Consider the following 24,447-nt stretch of genomic DNA (forward strand, 5'->3'; position numbering starts at 1 on the left):
CTGGGTGACAAAAGAATTTGAATTGGGGTGCGAAGATCCATGTCTACCTTGCAAAGTGTAACTACTGGCTACGCAGTGGGTAGACAGCACCACTTTCGATGCATCTTTAGAGATGTCTTCAGTATTGACCTTAATTTCAATTCTGGCTTTTACGAGTGAATTTTCTCTGGATCATACATAAATCCAGGCATTATTGATGTCGCAAATCATTTCAGTGTTGCGTTTTCAATGCTTCTTGTTTGTTTGGAGTGTGCTGTGATGTGCTTCTCATTATGATGTGTTTTCATTTGGTTGCCTGTCTAATATTCTAACCCAGTGGGAACTTTCAGAGGGATTTAACCTACTCACCTTGGGGGGAAAAAATGTTGAAATGTACTTTACCCATGTTATGATCAGAATTGTCAGACAAAGCAGTTGCATTAAGTGAAAAATGCTTCAAAACGAGTCGTTAAGGTTGAAGTGTAGTCCACCTTAATAACACAGCAAGCTGCTGGTAGCCAATGTGAGATTCAATCTTAATTCTTTTCTCCCAGATTATGGATGACAGTCGAAGATGAACTACTAAGGGCAAATTTTTCTTGTGATATTCTGGTTTATAAAGTTGTGGTTTTAAGCAATACCTTAATATGAGGTTAGACTCAAGGCAATCATGTTGTGAGTACAATTTCATTATTTGAGAAACATTTAGAGAGGTACACGGATGTGATAGAAATGGAGGGATATGGACCAAAGGCTGGCAAATGGGACTAATGGACGGCATGGGTAAGTTGGGCCGAAGGGCCTGTTTCCATGCTGTAGACCTCAATGACTCTATGGCTTTACGTTGAAGACATTGTCACTTTTTATGTCGTGTGCTAAATCAGGTATTAGTTCCTGGCGAATCTCCCTATAGCTCCGTCATGTTAACAGCAGATTGGTGGCAAGCCTGAGAATGGTCTTTGTCACGGTTCATCCACGACTTCCACTGATGAGGAAGCAGGAGATTAACACCTGTTCTCCTTTTTGTCATGCTTTCTGTAAGTGGTTGATGCAAGAAAGGGAGAAGTATCTTTCTTCATGCCAGAGAGCCACCTGTAAGCTCATTACAGTGTGACCTACGCACGATTTTAATATATTCTGCAAAATGTGTGGAACATATGTATGAGGGTTTTCACAAATGCATTTCCCTCTAAATGCACACTTTACATCCTGTATAAATATTTGTCTTGTTTAGTTAAGAAGTTCCTTCAAGCAAGCATTCGGCAAAAAGAAGTCTCCTAAATCGGCCTCATCTCATTCAGATATTGAAGAAATGAATACACCTGATTCTTCCTTACCTTCATCCCCCAAGTTTGCTCATAATGGATCTACTCCCACAACCCCACTGATGAGAACATCGCACTCTAACTCACTGTACGTATAATTTTACCTACTATGGATAGGCAAAAACTCAGATGTCTTGCTGTTTTGGGTGTTATAGACCAGGCCAGACCCCCTCAAAACATTTCAAGAAGGTAGCACAGACCATAACTTTGCTAGCTGTTTAAAGCAGGTGTAATGTGGATATTCCAGGAGGGATTCAGCTGGTCAAACCACTGAGTTTTAAACAAAACAGAATTTATTTACAAGATTACTGAATGAAACACAAACAAACGAGAACAGAATGCAGAATAACTTAACCTCTCCAAAAACCCAACAGATTATCCCAACTTAATGATGCTGTTCCAATACTTGCAACAATCCCCATCAGCACCCCTGGCACAAAAGGTAAAATCTAACACAGGGTCTTACAGGAGAGAAGCCAGAGGGAGAGAGAGAGAGAGCGGAAGATAAGTCTGGACCTGCTTCTCTTTTCAACTCGACTGTGCTAAAACCAAACCAAACCAGAGAAAAGCTGAGCTGGGAGAACTGGCCACTCCCCTCTCATTGTACAAGTGTTTTTTTCTAAAACCTTGAAAGGCTTTTTGCCTGTTGGCTAATCAAACTGGCCCAAAAACTTTTCAACTTCGACTTTTCGGTATCTGTGTCTTTTGCAATAGAGAATAGACAATAGACAATAGGTGCAGGAGTAGGCCATTCTGCCCTTCGAGCCTGCACCACCATTCAATATGATCATGGCTGATCATCCTTAATCAGTATCCTGTTCCTGCCTTATCTCCATAACCCTTGATTCCACTAGCCTTGAGAGCTCTATCCAACTCTTTCTTAAATGAATCCAGAGACTGGGCCTCCACTGTCCTCTGGGGCAGAGCATTCCACACAGCCACCACTCTCTGGGTGAAGAAGTTTCTCCTCATCTCTGTCCTAAATGGTCTACCCCATATTTTTAAGCTGTGTCCTCTGGTTCAGCACTCACCCATCAGCGGAAACATATTTCCTGCCGCCAGAGTGTCCAATCCTTTCATAATCTTATATGTCTCAATCAGATCCCCTCTCAGTCTTCGAAACTCAAGGGTATACAAGCCCAGTCGCTCCAGTCTTTCAGCGTAAGGTAGTCCTGCCATTCCAGGAATTGACCTCGTGAACCTACGCTGCACTCCCTCAATAGCCAGAATGTCTTTCCTCAAATTTGGAGACCAGAATGGCACACAGTACTCCAGGTGTGGTCTCACCAGGGCCCTGTACAGCTGCAGAAGAACTTCTTTGCTTCTATACTCAATCCCTCTTGTTATGAAGGCCAGCATGCTATTAGCCTTCTTCACTACCTGCTGTACCTGCATGCTCACCTTCATTGACTGGTGTACAAGAACACCCAGATCTCTTTGTACTGCCCCTTTACCTAAATTGATTCCATTTAGGTAGTAATCTGCCTTCCTGTTCTTGCCACCAAAGTGGATAACCGTACATTTATCCACATTAAACTGCATCTGCCATGCATCTGACCACTCACCTAACCTGTCCAGGTCACCCTGTAATCTCCTAACATCCTCCTCATATTTCACCCTGCCACCCAGCTTTGTATCATCAGCAAATTTGCTAATGTTATTACTAATACCATCTTCTATATCATTGATATATATTGTAAAAAGCTGCGGTCCCAGCACTGATCCCTGCGGTACCCCACTGGTCACTGCCTGCCATTCCGAAATGGAACCGTTTATCACTACTCTTTGTTTCCTGTCAGCCAACCAACTTTCAATCCAAGTTAGTACTTTGCCCCCAATACCATGCGCCCTAATTTTGCTCACTAACCTCCTATGTGGGATTTTATCAAAAGCTTTCTGAAAGTCCAGGTACATCACATCTACTAGATCTCCCTCGTCATCTTCAGAGTTACATCCTCAAAAAAGTCCAGAAGATTAGTCAAGCATGATTTCCCCTTCATAAATCCATGCTGACTCTGACCTATCCTGTTACTACTATCCAGATGTGTCGTAATTTCATCCCTTATAATAGACTCCAGCATCTTTCCCACCACTGAGGTCAGACTAACTGGTCTATAATTTCCTGCTTTCTCTCTCCCACCTTTCTTAAAACGTGGTACAACATTAGCCGCCCTCCAATCGCAGGAACTGATCCCGAATCTATTGAACTCCGGAAAATAATCACCAACGCATCCCCGATTTCTCGAGCCACCTCCTTCAGTACCCTGGGATGTAGACCATCAGGCCCCGGGGACTTATCAACCTTCAGACCTAACAGTCTCTCCAACACCAATTCCTGGCAAATATAAATTCCCTTCAGTTCAGGTCCTTCAGCCACTGTTACCTCAGGGAGATTACTTGTGTCTTCCCCAGTGAACACAGATCTGAAGTACCAATTCAACTCTTCTGCCACTTCTTTGTTCCCTGTAATATATTCCCCTGTTTGTTTCTGTCTTCAAGGGCCCAATTTTAGTCTTAACCATTTTTTTGCCTTTCACACACCTAAAAAAGCTTTTAGTATCCTCCTTTATATTTTTGGCCAGTTTACCTTCGTACCTCATTTTTTCTCTGCGTATTTCCTTCTTAGTAATCCTCTGTTGTTCTTTAAAAGCTTCCCAGTCCTCCGTTTTCCCACTTATCTTTGCTATGTTATACTTTTTCTCTTTTAACTTTATGTGTTTCTTAACTTCCCTCATCAGCCACGGCCACCCATGCCTCCTCCTGGGATCTTTCTTCCTTTTTGGAATGAACTGATCCTGCATCTTCTGCATTATACACAGAAATATCTGCCATTGCTCCTCTGCTGTCATCCCTGCTAAGGTATTGCACCATTGAACTTTGACCAGCTCCTCCCTCATAGCTCCATAGTTCCCTTTATTCAAAAGAAACATTGTCACTTCCGATTGTACCCTCTCCCTCTCAAATTGCAGATTGAAGTTTATTGTATTATGGTCACTACTTCCCAATGGCTCCTTCACTTCGAGGTCCCTGATCAATTCTGGTTTGTTGCACAATATCAGATCCAGAATTGCCTTCTCCCTGGTAAGCTCCAGCACCAGCTGTTCTAAGAATCCATCTCGGAGGCACTCCACAAAGTCTATTTTATGATCTTTCTAAAAGAAAACTAAGGACAGCATAACATTGTTAAAGGAGCAGCTTCATCACATGGGTCAGACATGTAATCCTGATGGAGGAGAATGCAGCAGTGGTGTACCAATAGTTGAGGTCCCATAGGGTATAGGTTATATGCTTAACCCATAAGGTGCATGCTCCACATACCAGTCAAGCAACAACCTGATGAATCAATCTCACCAAATCATACCCCACAGCCTGACTCATCCTTGACCAGCATTGGCTACACCTTGTCTTATCAGAGAAGACTGTGTAAAATCAAGGGACTCCAGCAAGATTGAAATCAGGGGGTATCAGGGAGGTGGGGAGGAAAGTGGCATAGTAATTTCACAGGACCGGTAATCCAGAGGTCCAGGCTAGTAGGAATTTAAATTCAATTAATAACATTCCGAATTGACAGCGAGAGACCATGAAAATATCATCGATTGTCATTAAAAAAAGTCCCAACTGGTTTCCTGCTGACGTTTTGGAACTAAATCTACCTACTCTGTGAAATGCCTGAAAAATCACTCAGCTAAAGAACATTAAAATGTTGGCCTTGCTTGTGACAGCCCCATCTATCAGGCAAAAGCCGAAACGTTGATTTTACTGCCCCTTGGATGCTGCCTGAACTGCTGTGCTTTTCCAGCACCACTCTAATCTTGACCTATATGAGTCACAGAGAGCACTGAGGGCAGTCCCTCTTTCAATCCTCATTTTTGACAATGGCACTCTACTTTGCAAACTGCCTAATGGAACAAATGCCCTGATTAAGGAATGATAACTTATCATTTTATATTGGTTTCATGTTAAATGTTTAGGTGGAACATGTATCATGGGCTGGATTTTACAGGTTGAGGTGAGCTAGTAAAATAGGACACTTTGTCATTGGCAAACATTTGCTAAACAATCCGGAGAGTATCAGTACACAGCGCCCTGTTTCTTACAGATAGCAAGAATGTGTCACACTCTGCCCCAGTTTCAAATCAGCAAAATAGGTGACAGTATTCTCTGGTTCTTTTCTCAGGACAATGCCAAGACAATCAGAGTCAACTTGCCTGCTTTAAATTTAAACAAGCTTATTATCTAACTGGTACATTCTCCATGGCAACACTTTCACCAATCTAATTACATGGCCACTATGCCACCATCTCCACCTATTTATCTTGGGGTGCAGAAAGCCCATGGTGTCAGCCTCTGGTGCATTTTAGTTTTCCAATCACAAACATTATACTAACTTTTAAGAACATGCCTGCACATTAAATAGGTTTCAAATCAATCATTTTGTGTCAACAAGACGTTTGTTAGTCACCTTTGTTATACGGGGAGTTGTGATGGAAGGGTTACTGAGTAAATGGACTAATAATGGTGCCTGGTGGGTTTTGCCTCCCTTTCCTGTTCACTCCCAAGCAGTATCTCTGAATGTATCGATGGTGAGGCTGAGACCATTATTCAGCTGCGCGGTGAGCTGAGAGAGAAAGAGATGAAGTTGACAGACATTCGACTTGAAGCACTGAGCTCTGCTCACCAACTTGATCAACTGCGTGAGGCCATGAATAGGATGCAGGTAAGCAGATGTGTCTTCTGAACGTGCGCTTATATGTAATTTAACTTGGCTAAGGATGTATGTTTTAAATAGCTCTTGCTCTCCCAAGTGACTAACTGCTTTTGATGGTTGGAATCATTCCAGCTGTCTCCTCTAACCGTATCCAGGGACTCTGGATCAAAACACTCCTTAGCCAAAAATGCAGACAGTTGTGGCACGCAAAGCGGGAGGGTGTGGGTTACCTCTCTGTGATGATTTGCATTAGTTCCTGAAGCTGTTCTGGGTGACTCCAGGCCGAGGTTAGCACAGGGGAAGAAGGTATGTTCAACAAGCAGGATAACACAGATCACTCTTCGATTAGATTCCCTACTTGTGGAAACAGGCCCTTCGGCTCAATAAGTCCACACCGACCCTCCAAAGAGTAACCCACCTTGACCCATTTCCCTCTGACTGATGCACCTAACACTATGGGCAATTTAACACGGCCAAATCACCTAACTTGCACATCTTTGAACTGTGGGAAGAAACCAGAACAATTACTTACTGATTCAAACACTGTGAGGGAAAGCAGAATGTGAATATTGAACATTCACCTGTGACATGTACCAGATGACATCTGTTTTAATCCTGTATATACAAGATTTAATCATTTAAAGTGATGTGTTATAAGCTTGTGGATTCAGCAATTGTAATAATGCAGAGGAATTCATTTTTTCTCCTAAAGCTCCTGCCCCCTATAGGTATCTGACTGTGGGCTATTTGACACAGGAAGTATCACAGCAGAGCTCGCTCCTGTCCTGTCCTGTCCTGTTACACACTCTCTCCCAACAGCTAAGCAGGAGGACGGCATCTTTATCCTTCTCTCATCCACTTAAGCCGTGTTGCATCTCCCTGACTTCCCTGGCTCAAGGCCTGGGTTTGAAGAACAGGCTCACAGTGTCAAGTGGTCTCCTCCTGCTCCCAGTTTCTGTGTTGATGTTGCTCAGATGAGTGCAAACTGGGTTTGAGTATGCAAATTACAGTTCAGAGTGCCTGGGTAACACAGCATCCAGCTCATTTGCCTCCATCATGAGATCAGTGCATGTAAGGTGTGACACACAACCCATTATTGCTCATCCAGAAAGACCTACAATCAGCCCTGTCACTGCAGCTCTGTAATTCTTAAGTGGTTCCATAGATTTTACCTCCACAGCTCCTTCTAAGATTCCATTTGATCTCTTTTAGGTGTGAAATTACATGATAACACATTGAGTCTTGGTCCCTTCGTCCTGTCATGGTTCACTTAGACCTGGTGGTCCTCCCGTAAGGTTCTGTCTCAGTCCTCTCCATTCAAGGCTGCAAAGCCAAACTTACATGTTTTCTCAAAAACTGAGCCAGTTGCATTGCTCCAGTACATTGAAGTAGACTCTGCAAGAAATGTATTTGTATTTGGAGGCCAAGTGCTGTACAACCAATGAAGTAACTTTTGAGGTTTAATACTGGGCGGGGGGGGGGGGGGGGGGGGAGGGGGGGAGTGTGAGTGGTTTGTAGTCGTGGACATGAGGTGAGGAGAACACTTCAATAAAACAAAAAAAAATCTTCAGATGCTGGAAGTCTGAAACAAAAACAGAAATTGCTGAAGAAACTCAGAAGGTCTGGCAGCATTTGTGCAGAGAGAAACCGAGTTGAGGTTTTGAGTCCAGGGACCCTTCTTCAGAATCTTCCAAATGGGAGGTTTTAACCCATTGAGTCCATTGTGACTCTTCTTCAGAACAAACTTCAGAGGACAATACCTTTACTGGTTTTCAAATGTGGACCTCTTAATACCCACCTGGAAGGAGCATCTGTAAAACTCCACGTAGAGCAACCAGCTCAACACTGCAGTATCAGCTTGGTCCAAGTGGACTATTTCTATTACATCTCTGTCCAGTGATTAGAACTTAACTAAGTTCTTGTGGGAGGCATCAACGTTTAGACTCTAATGTCTTTAGAATCATTTCAACAACAAAGTTGCCTGGACGATAATGCTGAGGTGAGCGTTAGGCCCCTTTGCTTTGTTGCGATCCACAGTTAAGTTGCTCCTCTTGTGGTTATCTTTTAAAAGGTGCCTAGATGTTGGGAAAAGGAAATCAGTCCTTATTGTTGAGTATATTTCACATATGGTGTGTGTTCCAGAGAGGCAAAAGCAACTTTCTGTTGACTGGCCAACCTATCCATGCATAGATCGAGTTCCCAAGGTGGTGTTATTATAAGCAGGTCATCGGCGAACTGTGTGTGTGAAATAATTTGGCCAGAGGATACTCGGGAAGCCCAGTATTCAGCAGAGGCCATATTTGGCCAGATGTTGCTGCAGCTGTTCTTTGGTGGGTGGAGTGTGACAGATATTGAGATTTGTTCTTCAGCCAAGAGGAACACAAAACAACAGGCTGTCTGTTGTGGCCGGATATGCTTGCATTGCAATTATTTACCCGAGCTAGCAAACAAACAAATAAAAGGGATGCTGCAGTGATCAATTAGTCTTGGAGCAAACAAGACTGATTTGGACTTTTCCATCAGTTTATTGATGATTGACCGAGAGGATATTTGGTTAACATTCCAGAACACCATCTCCCAGCAATGGGAAAAGCAGGATAAGTTCCTTGTGACCAAATCTATCTGCCAAATTAAACAAAGAATTGTGGATGCTTGAAATTAGATTACAGGATTAGATTACATTATATTACATTACAGTGTGGAAACAGGCCCTTCGGCCCAACAAGTCCACACCGACCCGCTGAAGCGCAACCCACCCATACCCCTACATTTACCCCTTACCTAACACTACGGGCAATTTAACATGGCCAATTCACCTGACCTGCACATCTTTGTGACTGTGGGAGGAAACCAGAGCACCCGGAGGAAACCCACGCAGACACGGGGAGAACGTGCAAACTCCACACAGACAGTCGCCTGAGGGTGGAATTGAACCCAGGTCTCCAGCGCTGTGAGGCAGCAGTGCTAACCACTGTGCCACCATGCTGCCCACAAATCTGAAACAAAAACAGAAATTGCTGAAGAAACTCAGCAGGTGTGGCAGCATCTGTGGAGAGAGAAACCGAGTTGAGGTTTTGAGTCCAGGGACCCTTCTTCAGAATCTTTCAAATGGGAGGCTTTAAACCTCCATGACAAGAATGGGCCTTTCTGAAGTGGATCAAGACAAGACAAGGCTCCTGCACAGCTAACCTTAATCACTCGGTCCTCATTACAAACCCATTTTGGACTCATAGAGGCACACAGATAATACCACACTTTCCCTGTACAGACTGAGGGACAGACTAATCACCTCAAACTCAGCTAATGAGGAGGTGACCTCTTGCTTCAGAGAACTGCACTCACTAAACAATGGAAATAAATGGTGACGTTATGTGGCATTTTAAGTCAATTTTCTTTCTAAATGGTTTTCTTTCATGGGATCATGTTGAACAGTTTCCAAATCATTGACGAATAATCATTTATTGTTTCATCCAGCAGATTAGTCTGCTAAAAGCTAATCATTGGGGAAAAAACATAGAATAAAAATCCCTACAGTGTGGAACCAAGTCATTCAGCCCATCGAGTCCACACCCCGTCTGCGAACAGCATACCCAGACCCATCCCTCTACCCTATCCCTGCATTTCCCATGGCTAACCCACCTAGCCTGCACGTCTTTGGACTGTGGGTGGAAACTATTGCTCCCAGAACTCTGAGGAAGGGTCACTGGACCCGAAATGTTAACTCTGATTTCTCTTCACAGATACTATCAGACCTGCTGAGCTTTGCTATCAATTTCTATTTTTTTCTGATTGACAGCATCCACACTTCTTTAGGTTTTTATTTTTTTTAAAACTTATTTAGCTACAGAGTGCTTTGTGATGACCGTGATCATGAAAGTCACTATATGGGTTAGATTTGACTAGCTGGCTGGTTGCTTTTGATTAGCACAGGCTCGATGGGCCAAAGAGTCTTTTTCTGCACTGTAGGCCTACATGACTCGATGCAAGACTGTTTCTTTTTAATGCATCCCCCAAAAATGCTTCGAATGTTTCGTGATATAAGTGGGAAACCAGAGTGTTTGTTTAACGCAGGGTCTTTTGCATGATTATAAAGTGTTTAATGATGGTCCGGCTTGCTTTAATGTTTAAATCTTTTTCCCTCCTAGACTGAAATTGAAAAGCTGAAGGCAGAGAATGACCGGTTGAAGTCTGAAACCCAAGGCAGCTGCAGTCGCACCCAGTCCCAGCTTTCCATCTCTTCGTCCCGTCGTCAGTCACTTGGCCTTTCCCAGCACAGCCTCAACCTGACCGAATCCACCAGTCTTGGTACGCAACTCAACAGTAGCCAAAAAGAATAAAACGTGTCATAATGGGCTAACTCTGTTTCTGCCTCATAGATGCTGCCCAATCTGCTGAGTTTCTCCAGCACATTGTTTTCATTTCAGATTGCCAGCATCCCCACAACTTTTATTTTCTGCGGAAATAGCCAATTCCTTTTCTGGCTGCAGTAGAACCCACACTGCGTACTCAACAATGGACATATTGTAGACTTCAGATTAAATATTCCGTCTAAGACCAGAAGTTTGGTTTTCAATCTTCCGATATTGAAAATACATCGTCATGGGTTGGACAGCCAATCTGTGATGCAGACTGATACCAAGAGCATGGGTTCAATTCCCACACTGGCTGAGGTTACCATGACAGACTTGCCTCCTCAACCTCTCCCCTCACCTGAGGTGGGGTGACCCTCGGATAAAACCACCTCCTGCCATCTTTCTCTAATAAGAAAGCAACCTTGTGTCTGGTAGGACAATGTGACTTTGCGTTGTGGGGGAGTATTGCTGGTGTACCATTGTGTTTATGTGTATCACAAGCCAGTCTTCTGGCACAATTTAACATCACCAAGCAGGGGAACAATGCAGTTCCATTTGTATTAACTTCAGATCAGAATTAAGAAATATCATTGTCTGAGTCCAGCACAGTGTCAGTGCCTCCTCTTGCTGTTGCATATTTCTAATTGATGCCTTTGTTGAGCAGATATGCTACTCGAAGACAACGCAGACGGCTCAGCCCGCAAAGAAGGCAGGCATGTGAAGATAGTAGTCCGCTTGCAAGAGGAGATGAGATGGAAAGAGGTATGCTAGACCATAAGCCATTGGAGCAGATAGGCCATTTAGCCCATCGAGTCCACTCTGCCATTCAATGAGACCGTGGCAGATCTGATAATTCTCCACTTCACTTTCCTCACTTTTCCCCATAACCCTTGATTCCTTATTGATTAAAAATGTATCTCAGTTCTGAATACACTTAATGATCCAGGCTCTCCAACCCTCTTGGTTAGGTCAGTCAGCTGGATAGTTGATTTGTAATGTAAAGTAAGGCTAGCAATGTGGGTTCAATCTCCACACCAGCTGAGGTTACTGTGGAGGACTCTCCTTCTCAACCTCTCCCATCGTCTGAGGTGCTGTGGGTCCAGTATGATATGGTAACTTTACCCTTTTAGTACTCAGCAGTAAAGAATGCCACAGATTCACTATCCTCTGAGAGAGGAAATTCCTCCTCATCTCTGTCTTTAAATGAATGACCTCTTACTCTGAGATTAGATTCAAGCTGGATGATTCCACTGCTGAAAATGCCTGTGGTAATAAGTGACACTGGTTTCTGGTATTACTTGTGAGAAGTTGGCTTCCAAAAGACTTAGAAGCCAAGACAGAAATATGTGCTGGCCTCAGGACACGTTGGAGTTCATTATCACATTTAATGAGAGTTCTTCCTAATGACAGAGTTACTAGTTTGACCACTTCAGAAGGAATTAGAATCATTCGATGTGTGACCAGGCAGGATAGAGATGGAGACCTCACTTTGCTGAAGGACATTGCTGATGGGTTGAATTTTTCAAACAGTTGACTGCTTCCAAAGTCATTTATCTTTCTGATGCCTGCTCATATATTACCACATTATTTAAGTTCCAGCACAAAACATGCTACAAAGGCATTTGGACCTGTGACTGTTCAGTTAGTCTAGAATTATAACCATCATAATGCCATGCTTGAATGCTTGGTGTGTAATTCTTTGGAGATCCTCTGTATCTTTTCACGTACAGAGTTTTAAGTGTCATTTCAAGCATGTGTACTTGTTCTTTCTGTTTTCCTTTGTATACAATTTTAATCTATATTGTACAATACGAATTATATCGAGCACTGCCTCATCAGTCTACTCGCAATCATGATTGAAACAATGGAAGTGCTCATCATTAGTTATGTTAAGTGGCACTTACTGAGAAATGAGACCTGCTCATTGATGCTCAGTTTGATTTTTCCTGGACCTTCGGCTCAAATTCCATAGTAACCTCGGTCCAAACCTGGTCTCATGAGCTACATTCCTGAAATGAGACACAAGTGACATTAAGACAGCATTTGACTGAATGTGGCATCAAGGAGCCCTAGAAAAACTGAAAGTCAGTGGGAATCAGTGAAAATCTCTGTTTGGAGTCATACCCAGCACAGAGGACAATGACAGTGGTTGTTGGAGGTCAGACTTCTCAATCCAGGATGTAGTTGTAGGAGTTGTTCAGGATCTGGAACCAACCCCCTTCATCAATGACCTTCCCTCCATCATAAGGTCAGGAAGGAGAGAGTTCACTGATGACTACAGTGTTCAATACCATTCCTCACTTGACAAATTCTGAAACAGCTGACCTGGATAGCATTCACAGAAATATAGAAAGTAGGGGTCAATCATTTCACAATTCAAGCCTGCTCCACAATTCAATATGCTCACGGCTGATCATTCAGCTAAGTCTCCTGTTCCTGCTTTCACCCCATACCCTTTGATCCCTTAAGCCCAAAGAGCTGTATCTATTCTTTCTTCAAACATTCAATATTTTTGGCCTCAACTGCTTCCTGTGACAAAGAACTCCACAGGCTCACCACTTTCTGAGTGAAGACCATTTCTCAAGGGTTCTGTCCTACATAGTATACCCTATATCTTTAGACTGTAACCCTTGGTTCTGGGGTGCCTGGTCATTGGAAACATCCTTCCTGTGCTCACCCTGTCTCGTCTTATTAGAGTTTAGTTTGAGATGGATTACATGGGTAACTAACATTTATGTCACACAAATATCAGGAAATGATCATCTCCAGCAAGAGATTCTAAACCTACCTCCCTTTGACGTTCAATAGCATTACCAATACTGAATCCCTCACTATCAACACTTTGGGGCTTACCATTGACCAGAAACTGAACTGGATGAACTATGTAAGTACTGTGGCTATAAAAGCAGGTCAGCGGCTAGGAATCCTACAGCAAGTAACTCACCTCCTGACTCCTTAAAGCCTGTCCACCAACTACAAGGGTGGAAGTCAGGAGTGTGATGGAATGCTCTCCACTTGCCTGGATGGGTGCAGCTCCAACAACACTCAGGAAGTGAACACTAAGCAAGACAAAGCTGTGGCTTTCTTGACTCCCTAGCATCACCCTCCACCCCGATTCCCTCCACCAGCAGCATATAAAGGTAGCACTGTGTACTGATTACAAAATATACTGCAGTGACTTGCCCAGCATCCTTTCAAATGAGCGACCTCTAACCCCCAGAAGAACGGGCAAGAGCACATAGGATCACGAATTGTTACGCACAGAGGAAGGCTATTTGGCCTGCTGTGCCTGCACCAGTTCTATCCCTTAGTGCCGATCTCCTGCCTTTTCCCAAACACCCAGTGCACCATTTCTGTCAAAGTAGTCATTAAATTCCCTCCCTCTTGAATGCCTCAACATCATCAGCTGCAAGTTCCTGTTCAAGCCCCACAGTCTCCTGGTATCTAACTATATCGCTGTCAAAGTCCCAGACCTCCAGTATTAGCAGCATCATAGATATGCATACACTGTGAACTACCGCAGTTCAGGAAATTAGTCCCTGATCATGATCCTAGAGGCAACTAGGGATAGGCAACAAATTCTGGCTTTGCCAGTAATGCTGACAATCCATGAACAAAATCTTTACAAATAGCCCACAGCGTGGAACTGCCTTCATTTTCAGCCCAGTGTTTCTTAGTGAAGGCAGAGGTTAGTGGGTGCAAGAAATGGAAATGTTGGCCTGATTCTATAACGAGTATTGTGTTTGAGATCGGGATTACCTCAGGTAGATGGACAAAATAGGGAAGTATTAACTTGTCTTTCTTTCTTACAATCTTTGAGAGAAATGCATTTGATTAGAGACAGAATTCCATGATTTTACATTTAGCTAGTTCTTATCTTAATGAGTAGAAAATGACCAGCAAAAAAGACACAGACCAAATTTCAATGCTATTGAGGTCATCTCCATTGAAGCTGGAGTCTGTGGTTTTTGTCTTGTCAGTTCAGTAACCATGGCAATTGGATTAATTGTACATTGAGCCATTGAATACAGGTTGACTTCTCACTTGTTTCCTTCACCACAGGAGTCTCGAATTCGTCAGTATATAGTCGGCTGCATTGGAGTTAGCGGGAAGACAAAATGGGATGTTTTGGATGGTGTCGTGCGGCGTCTGTTCAAAGTAAAGAAAGTTTCATTAATGAAAATAAGATTCAAATATTCTACCATTAGTTTGAAGGTTGAGGAATGAGAGCTTCAAATGTATTTGTTATGTTGAAGTAGCTATCATTGTTTTGGGGTGTTAAACACAGCATTGGGCAGCTCCTGAAGGCCAGTAAATGGATGCTGTGGAATCGATGTCACCAGATATTTATTATTCAGTTTAAACCATAGCAGTGCTTTGAAAGTTTGTTTATTTCACGGGTTCCACTTTTCTTTTTTGCTGTAATTCTCTTCTTCCTAATCTTAACGTTCTGATTCCTTGCTGGCCATCCCCTTGCCTTCTTCGGTAAGCTGACTATTCGGCCTTGGGGCAATCACAGCAATGTTTGTTTTTGTCCTCATTGGTGTTCAAACCTGCAGACCATTTTTCGGATAGTCCAGGCAGTTGCCAGTCTGGCAAAGAACCATAAAATAAAATTATATGGTTCACTGACTTTATTATTACTAACACTACAGAAAAGTTAATGTTGTTATTGTGGGAGAAGAGTGACACAGGAAATCACTGGAGTTAATCTTTAAAATCTTGTGTACAGTGGATGACATGAGCAAAAAGTATTGCCATGCTGTAAATTGAATTAATTGGACAATACTCTTTTGTTACATTTCCCTAAATACTATCAATCAGTGTCCCTGACTTAACATAGAAACTAGGAGCAGGAATAGGCCATTCGGCCCTTTGAGCCTGCTCAACCATTCATTATGATTATGGCTGATCATCCAACTCAATCCCCTGTTCCCACTTTCTCCCCTTTTCACAGTTCTTGCATTTTATCAATTCAGCTGTAGTAATTAATTCCAGTTTTTGTTTTCCCAGTCTAGTTCAGAAAGCATAATATTACGGTTTCTGATGATACTATCTTTTGCAGGAATACATTATCCATGTGGATCCAGTGAGCCAGTTAGGCCTAAACTCCGACAGCGTGCTGGGCTACAGCATAGGAGACATCCAACGCACTAATAATGTGGACACACCAGAACTATTACCCTGCGGCTATTTAGTAGGAGAAAGCAACACAGTCACAATGTCATTGAAAGGTACAACATTATTCATCGTGTAGCTTTCTGTTGACTTTTAAAAGATGAATTTTGAGAAGCAGAAGTGGAGGAAGAATGTAACCCACAGAAATTTTGTTACAAATGATTGATTTTGTACTCGGTCTTAACTTGATAAAGAACGTTGAATAACTTTATTGTTACGCATTACTGATTTCACTAACAATTGCTGGAGGTTAGTTGTCCCAGAGTCATGGATTCCTGACACCCCCTGCTGATGGTGTTGGGTACTGCTTGTCTGATCCATACACAATTGCAGCAAGAGTTTTCCACAACGACAACCCATGTTTTTCAGTTCAATAGATAGATAGCTCAGAATGTTCTGCCAGTCTGCACTGACAAGACTAAAGCACGACCGTGTAGTGCCCAACTCAGTTCAGCTGGATGGCTGGTTTATGATGCAGAGTGAAACCAACAGCATCGGTTCAATTCCTGCATCAGCTGAGGTTACCACGAAGGATTGTCCTTCTCTACCTTTCCCCTAAGCTGAGGCATGTCAGGTTAAACCGCCACCAGTTCTCTCTCTCTCTCTCTCTAATGACCAAGCAGCCCTATGAACCGGTAGGACTTTGACGATTTTAATGCACAGTGAGAATATAGCAGGTGGTTGATATTCAGTGTTAAACTTATTGACCCACCCATCTACATTTTCATCCAAGTAATATATATATATATATATATATAGAGAGAGAGAGGTCCCAGTATGGATCCCTGCAGAACACCACTAGTCATGGACCTCAAGCCTAAAAACATCCTTCCACCATTACTCTCTGCCTTTTTTGGGCAAGCCAATTCTGAATCCACGAGGCCAAGTTACCGTGGATCCCATGCAACTTAATGCTCTGTATGAGCCTACCATGAGGAACCTTGTCGAAACCCTTACTAAAATCCATGTCGACAACATTCATTGCTCTAGATTCAAGTGGTGCTGGAAAAGCACAGCAGGTCAGGCAGCATCCGAGGAACATCCATTGCTCTACCCTTATTGATCACCTTTGTCACCTCCTCGAAAAGTTCAATCAAAAGCCACAATGACTGTCCCTAATTAGGCCATGCTTTTCTAATTGTGTGTAAATCTTCGATGAGAAAGTGAGGTCTGCAGATGCTGGAGATCAAAGTTGAAACTTTATTGCTGGAACAGCACAGCAGGTCAGGCAGCATCCAGGGAACAGGAGATTCGACGTTTCGGGCACAGGCCCTTCTTCAGGAATCATTCCTGAAGAAGGGCCTGTGCCCGAAACGTCGAATCTCCTGTTCCCTGGATGCTGCCTGACCTGCTGTGCTGTTCCAGCAATAAAGTTTCAACTAATTGTGTGTAAATCCTATCCCAAAGAATTCTCTCCAATAGCTTTCCAAGTGAGATTCACCAGTCTATAGTTTCCTGGATTATCCCTATTTCCCTTCTTGAACAGAGGAATAAGTTGTCAATGTTTCTATACTGCCGTCATTATAAAACATCTACAGCTTCAATTCAACAGGGCATTGGTGAGATTATGTCTCAAATTCATATTGTAGTTTTGGTCTCTTTACTGAAGGAAATATGTAAATACATTGGAGATGGTTCAGAGTGAATGGGTTGTCTTCTGAGGGAAGGGCTGAAAATGTGTTGCTGGAAAAGCGCAGCAGGTCAGGCAGCATCCAGGGAACAGGAGAATCGACGTTTCGGGCATAAGCCCTTCTTCAGGAATCCTGAAGAAGGGCTTATGCCCGAAACGTCGATTCTCCTGTTCCCTGGATGCTGCCTGACCTGCTGCGCTTTTCCAGCAACACATTTGCAGCTCTGATCTCCAGCATCTGCAAACCTCACTTTCTCCTTCTGAGGGAAGGATTGGACAGACTGGGCTTTGTTTTCCAATGGAATTCAGAAGAGTGAGGGGTGATTTGATTGATGTGTGTAAGATCATGAAAGGTCTTGGTAAGAAGGATGGGGAAAGGCTATTTTCTTTTGTGTGTTCGTCCAGAATAAAGGGTACTGTTTTCAAGTTAGGGAATATCCTTTCATGACTGAGATGAGTGGATTTCTTTTCCCTGAGGGTTATGCAACTTTGGAACTTTCTGCCTGTGAAGGTGATGGAGGTGGGAGTCAAAGTTCTTTGAATATTTTTAAGACGGGAGGAATCAACATTATTGGTGTTCGGTGGCAATGTGGATTTTGAAATGCATTAGATCAGCATCATCTTTTACAATGAAGGAGCAAGCTCAAGGGGCTGAATGGCCTACATCTGTACCTATTCCTGATGTTTGTACAGCATTACCAAGTGTTGTTAGAGAGTTAATGGAGTTATTGCAAGCTGGAGGCACAGGCCCAACAACCAAACATAGTTGCTACTGTGGAATTTATGTTAAGACTGGGCATAAACTGAAATTTTGAATGTTAATATAAGTTACTATGCTGGTCACATCAATCAAGCATTTGGCTGGTTACTGTATGAGAATAAAACTCAGCTGTACAATAGCCCCCAAAATATTCAGCTGATGGAGTCCATTATGAACCATGGGTTGAGAAGGATCAGAGTCCAGTTTAATCCCTCTTGATCTTGTCTAAAGGTTTTTATCCTGCTGATCACCTGCAAGCTATAGATTTTACATGATGCTCTGCTAAGCAATCCTCCAATCCTACACGGGTCAGTGTACTCTATAACGTGCTGCACCAGCCTAACCATCAGAAATGATTTGTTCATTTCAAGGAGAAACAAAATGGTGGTGGCCCTCAGTGGATGAGAACCTTCAGAACATTGGCTGGAACTTCTCTAAAGTGGCAGAAGTCCCAGTGCCAAGGCCGAAAGCAGGAGTTGACTCCAGTTGGGGTAGATGTGGAAACATGGGACATATTTTGTCCACAGGCGCTAGTCACAGACCTCCAACCTGAAAACCACCTTTCCACCATTACCCTCTGCCTTCTATGAGTAAGCCAATTCTAAATCCACGAGGCCAAGTGACCATGGACCCCATGATTCTTAATCTTCTATATAAGCCTTGTCCACGAGGAACTTTGTCGAAAACCTTACTAAAGTCCATGTAGACAACATTCACTGCTGTACCCTTGGTGATCACGTTTGTCACCTTCCATCGCTGGGTTGTTGACAATCTCCTTCATCTCTTCCATGAATCTCACACCTGTGTGGCACGGTGGCACAGTGTTTAGCACTGCTGCCTCACAGCACCAGAGACCTGGGTTCATTTCCCACCTCGGGCAACTCTCTGTGTGGAGTTTGCACATTCTCCCCATGTCTGCGTGGGTTTCCTCCAGGTGCTCAGGTTTCCTCCCACAGTCCAAAGATGTGCAGGTCAGGTAAATTGGCCATGCTAATTTGCCCGTAGTATTAGGTGAAGGGGTAAATGTAGGGGAATGGGTCTGGGTGGGTTGCTCTTCGGAGGGTCAGTGTGGACTTGTTAGGCCGAAGGGCCTGTTTCCACACTAAGTAATCTAATCTAATCAAAAAACCTCTACCCACCAAGGGCTACCAGCTAGTGAGAGGGAGTCTGCAGCTCAACAGTGCTCACAGTGTTTTCTTGCACTGCAGGATGAGGGCCCATTGATGTCGGGAAGCTTGGTTATTGGGAAGGTGGTCTTTGCCAAAAGGGCATCATCCCTGGATGTAAGAATGGTCAAAAAGTAGGAACTCTCCACTCTGCACTCATCCAACACACTGGAGCCTCCTGGCAGCTGCGATGTTTCCCTTAAGGGAAGGTAGATTAGCATTGAAGGAAGTCCAGAGAAGGGTCGCTGGGCGGATCCTGGGTATGGAAGGGCTGTCTTATGAGGAGAGGTTGACAGACTGGGTCTGCACTCACTGGAATATAGAAGGTTGTGAGATGACTTTATTGGAACACACATGATCCATAAGGGACTTGACAAGGAAGATGTGGAAAAATTGTTGCTCACTGCTAGAGACTGTAGGACTCAAAGGCATAATCTCAGAGCAAGGGGTCACCCATTTAAGACAGAGATATGGAGGAATTTCCTCTCTCGGAGAGTAGTGAATCTGTGGAATTCTTTATTGCAAAGGGCACTTAGGGCTGAGTCATTATGAATATTCAAGGCTGAATGAGATTTTTAATCAGTAAGGGAATCATGTACAAAATTATACATGATCCCCGGTACAGGATCATGGTTGATTTGTTTGCATTTCAACATCCACATTCTCACCTACCACCAATCATCTTTGACTCCTCTGTGTTAAACAAAACAGGAAAATGGAGTTGAGAATTGTCACATCAGTCATGATCTCACTGAATGTTGGAGCTGATTCGATGGGCTGAATGGCCTACTTCTGTTCTTACATCTTATGTTTCATTGGATGGCCACCTGCACAAGGAAGAGCTGGATTGGTCTCTCATCCTACAGTTAGTCAGCCTTCATTCCCACTGCTTGCAAAATGGCATGGTGACAGGAATATGTTGGATCCATGACCCAATGTCTTATTACACTAGTTTGCTGGCATTTCCATCTCCCTTCCCCTTGCTGAAGGGCTGGCAAAATTCAGTCTGTTATCTCACCAGCAGTGCTTCAGGAAGGCAGCTCACCACCACTTTCTCCAGGGCAATTCAGGATGGGCTTTAACGGCTGGCTCTCACTTGTGATGTCCACATCCCACGTAGAAAAAGAAAAAAAAAGCACACATCCACAGCAATTTTGACCTAGTTTAACTGCTATTTCCTATTTTGAGATCATAACTTGACGAGTTTCCAAAATTAATCCTGAAAAAATATAAAATGTGACTGTCGTTAAACCAATATTTAACAGAATAATAGAAACAAAATATAGCCGATGCTGAAAATCTGAAGCAAACACAGACAATACTGGGGAAACACAACAGGTCTGGCAGCATCTGGGAAAAAGAAAGAGAGTTAACGTCTTGAATCTGATATGACTGTTCTCTGGACGTTAGAAGGAAAACAAGAGTCATATTGGACACGAATGGTAACTCTGTTTCTCTCTCTACAGATGCTGCCAGACCTGCTGAGTTTCTCCCAGCACTTGCTGTATTTATTAAGCCAGCCCCGCCTCCCTCAGTCCCAATGTATGACCATGTGAGGCATGGAAGGGTAATGTTTAAGATATTTTTGGATTGTCCTTTGAACGTTCAGTGAAATGGAGAACAGTGTATCAATAAAATATCACTTCTGGTATTATTTTTAGGAAAAGAATGCAGACCTTGGTTCTACCCCATCTTTACCACTTCGAGTCATAGAGATCTACAGCCCAGAAACAGACCTTTCACTCGAGCTCATCCATGCTGACTAGATATCCTATAAAAATCTAGTCCCATTTGCCAACATTTGGCCCATATCCCTCTCAGCCCTTCCTATTCATATACCCATCCAGATGCCTTTCCAGTGTTGTATAAGTACCAGCCTCCACCACTTCCTCTGGCAGCTCATGCCATACACACATCACCCTCTATGTGAAAAAGTTACCCCTCAGCTCTCTTTTATATCCTTCCCCTTTCACCCTCTAGTTCTGGACTCTCCCATCTCAGGGAAAAGACCTTGTCTATTTACCCTATCCATGTGTCTCATGATTGTATAAGCCTCAATAAGGTCATCCCTCTCATACTCCAAGGAAAATAGCCCCAGCCTATTCAGCCTCTCCCTAAAGCTCAAATCCTCCAACTCGGGCAACATCCTTGTAAAACTTTTCTGAACTCTTTCAAGTTTCACAACATCCTTCCTGTAACAGGGAGACCAGAACTGCATGCAGTATCCAAAGGTGGCTGTATCAATGTCCTGTACAGCTGCAACATGACCTCTCAATTCCTGTGCTCAATGCACTGACCAATAAAGACAAGCATACCAAACGCCTTCTTTACTATCCTATATTCCTGCCACCCCACTTTCAAGGAACTATGGTGCACTCCAAAGTCTCTTTGTTCAGCAACACTCACCAGGACCTTACCATTAAGTGTATAAGCCCTGCCCTGATTTGCTTTTCCAAAATGCAGCACCTCACATTTACCAAATTAAACTCCATCTGCAACTCCTCAGCCCATTGGCCCATCTGTTCAATATCCCACTGTACTCTGAAGTAACTTTCTTCTTGTCAATTCTGCTCTGTCCCTCAGGCTTGTCGGAAAATAGTTTAGATTCCCTTGTGTTTGAGACATTGATCCCGAAGCCGATGCTGCAACGGTATGTCTCACTGCTGACAGATCACCGCCGGATCATTCTGTCAGGACCAAGCGGCACTGGGAAAACCTATCTGGCCAATCGGCTTGCTGAACACATGGTGCTCAGGGAAGGGAGGGAACTGACAGATGGGGTCATTGCTACCTTTAATGTGGACCACAAGTCAAGCAAGGTAAGAAATCATGCGCAGTCTAATATTTCGACAGAATTAAAATCCTGCGGGGAAAAAACACCGGAAGTAGAAGAGAAGTTTAGCAGGTCTGGCAGCATCTGCATAGAGAGAAGAACAGAGTTAACATTTCCAGTCTTCAGACACCATCATTTCTATCTGTATAATGTACTGACTTTAAGCTGCAGTCAAGGTTCAGAACTACGTATCTTAACTCCAACATGAAGCCAGTACATTATAGAGATAGAAATGAAAGTATCTGAAGAAGAGTCATATTGGACTCAAAATGTTAATTCTGTTTCTTCAGGATTCACTATCTTTGTTGATTGCGGTGCTTGATTATTGTTTAATTGAAATGGAAAATGGATGAGTTCTGCAGGAAATGAGCAATCTGTCCTGTCAGGACATTGCTTGGTTTGCAAGGAGATGTCTTCCAAAGTACTGATGACTTATGTTGGACTTGAAATGTTAACTCTGTCTTTCTCTGTACAGACGCTGCCAGACCTGCTAAATTTCTCCAGCATCTTCTGTTTGTATTTCGTCTAACACATGTATGTTGTTTCATGTAAATATAACCCAACAGGTCAAGGCTAATGTTTATGTTCCATACCAGCCTTGTGCCTTCACTTACTTCTGTCTCCGTATCCCTCTTTTCCTTTCTCCCTCATTTGCTTATCATGTAAATCCTTAAAGGTTCTGTGCAATTGCCCTCAATGCCTCCTTTTGCATGCTAACCTCTATCCTGGTAATGGCTCTTTCTCTTGAATTTTTCATTGGATTACTTAATAAACATCTTCTCTAAAACCATCTTGCTCAAACCATGTAATAATTTTACGCACTCTATCTGGTCACCTTGCAGGCTTTATGCATGCTCAATAAAAAAAATCCAGCTTGCCCAATCTTTCCTGATCAATCTGACCCCCTTCAGCTCTCCCATCCTTCCTTCTCTATGCTTGCACTGGGGCCTCTATCCTTTTGGTAGAATGAGCACCAGGAGCACACACAATTCAAAGGCATCCCATGCATTGGCAAGTTTCTTTAAGCACAATCTCCAAAGTGCCATACAGTTCATGTGACATTATGGATTCCAATCATCCATCATATATTGTGGATTTCTTAGTTCCCTTTGAAGAAAGTAAGACATCTTTCAGTTGATATAACTGTAGAAAGACAGAGATAATCAAGTTCTGTTCTTGTGTTGCAGTCACCAATAATCAGTCATGCTGTATGAAGATGTTTGAGTTTGTAGACTGACACAAGCCATTCTTGTTTCTCAGGAGCTGCGGCAGTATCTTTCAAACCTTGCAGATCAGTGCAACAGCGAGACCAATGCAGTGGACATGCCAAGTGTGATCATCCTGGACAATTTGCACCATGTTAGCTCCCTGGGAGAGATCTTCAATGGCCTTTTGAACTGCAAGTACCATAAATGGTAATGGTCTTGTTTTTAACCTTGGTCTGGGTCGTTTGAAAATCTGTGGTATGCCCCTGTTTTTTTGTATTCACCTGCATGTGATGAGTATAATATGACTGGTTCTGGCAGCTCTCCAGTACTTTGCTTGCATGTTTCTCTGTTCATGTCTAGCCACTTAATGTCAGCAATGTATCACATGTAATCCTGTTCTTGCTTGCACAGATTTCAGTGAGATGAGTTTCCGTCTTACCACCAAAATGTGCAGCAAATGCCAGACAGTCATCAGCCTATTGATGAAAGGTTTTCTTCATGTCGCCTTTTATCTTTCCACCTTAAATCTTATCCCCCTCTAATTGAACTCTTAAATTGGGGGGAATCAGGATTTCATTGCCCACTCTGTTCAAGGCACTCTTAATTTTACGAAACCGCTGTCCTCAGCCTCCTCAGATCCAAAAGAACAACTGTAACCTATCCAGTCTTATCGCTTAGCTGCAATTTTCAAGTCCTGGTAACATTTTTGTAAGTCTCTCTGTAATTTGTCTGGAACAGTTATATTCTGCCTTAAATGTAGTGACTAGAACTGTACACAAAACACCAGCTGTGTACAGCATTACATCCCTGCTTGTGTATTCAATACCTCAGTGAATACCTTACCACCTTATACATTGAGCCTGTCACTTCAGGGACCTGTGAATGTGCGCTCCAACATTTCTCCCTTTCTCTGCCCCTCTCAGTATCCTCCTGTTTATTATGTTTCCTTGCTTTTTGCCTTCACCAAATGCAAAATCCTAATTTCCTTGGATTTTGTTCTTTTGGATATTTTTGGATTGTTTTTGGATTCCATTTGCCACTTTTCTGCCTACCTTACCAAATAATTGACACCATTCTGCACTCAACTACCATTCACTTCACTATAAACTGCTCAGTCAATTCTGCAACTGTCCTAGTCATGATTCCCACTTTAAATCATTAATGTACCATTATGATAGCAATATATAATAGGCATTTAGACAGATAAATGAACAGATGGGAAAATGGGATATGTACAATGTGCAGGCAGATGGGGTTAGATAAAATGGCATCATGGTTAGCGTAGACATGAAGGGCCAGTTCCTGTAT

The 24,447-nt window shown here is 43.0% G+C and overlaps 1 protein-coding gene across 13 annotated transcripts in view; it reads left to right on the forward strand.

Annotated features, from left to right (window-relative positions):
• nav2a (neuron navigator 2a) overlaps positions 1 to 24,447 on the forward strand; it is a 1,144,654-nt gene that overhangs the window by 1,103,459 nt on the left and 16,748 nt on the right. For all 13 annotated transcript variants that reach the window (XM_087996268.1, XM_087996269.1, XM_043705373.2 and 10 more), the window contains 8 exons: positions 1,214 to 1,392; positions 5,868 to 6,021; positions 10,158 to 10,317; positions 11,029 to 11,126; positions 14,427 to 14,522; positions 15,430 to 15,598; positions 21,682 to 21,917; positions 23,192 to 23,346. In XM_087996268.1, coding sequence (XP_087852394.1) covers positions 1,214 to 1,392; positions 5,868 to 6,021; positions 10,158 to 10,317; positions 11,029 to 11,126; positions 14,427 to 14,522; positions 15,430 to 15,598; positions 21,682 to 21,917; positions 23,192 to 23,346 — 1,247 coding nt within the window. The remainder of the gene's footprint in view (positions 1 to 1,213; positions 1,393 to 5,867; positions 6,022 to 10,157; positions 10,318 to 11,028; positions 11,127 to 14,426; positions 14,523 to 15,429; positions 15,599 to 21,681; positions 21,918 to 23,191; positions 23,347 to 24,447) is intronic.

The sequence above is a fragment of the Chiloscyllium plagiosum genome, unplaced genomic scaffold, assembly GCF_037043375.1.
Source record: "Chiloscyllium plagiosum isolate Xiang-an unplaced genomic scaffold, Cpla_swu_hap1 HiC_scaffold_18, whole genome shotgun sequence".
NCBI classification, from domain to species: domain Eukaryota; kingdom Metazoa; phylum Chordata; class Chondrichthyes; order Orectolobiformes; family Hemiscylliidae; genus Chiloscyllium; species Chiloscyllium plagiosum.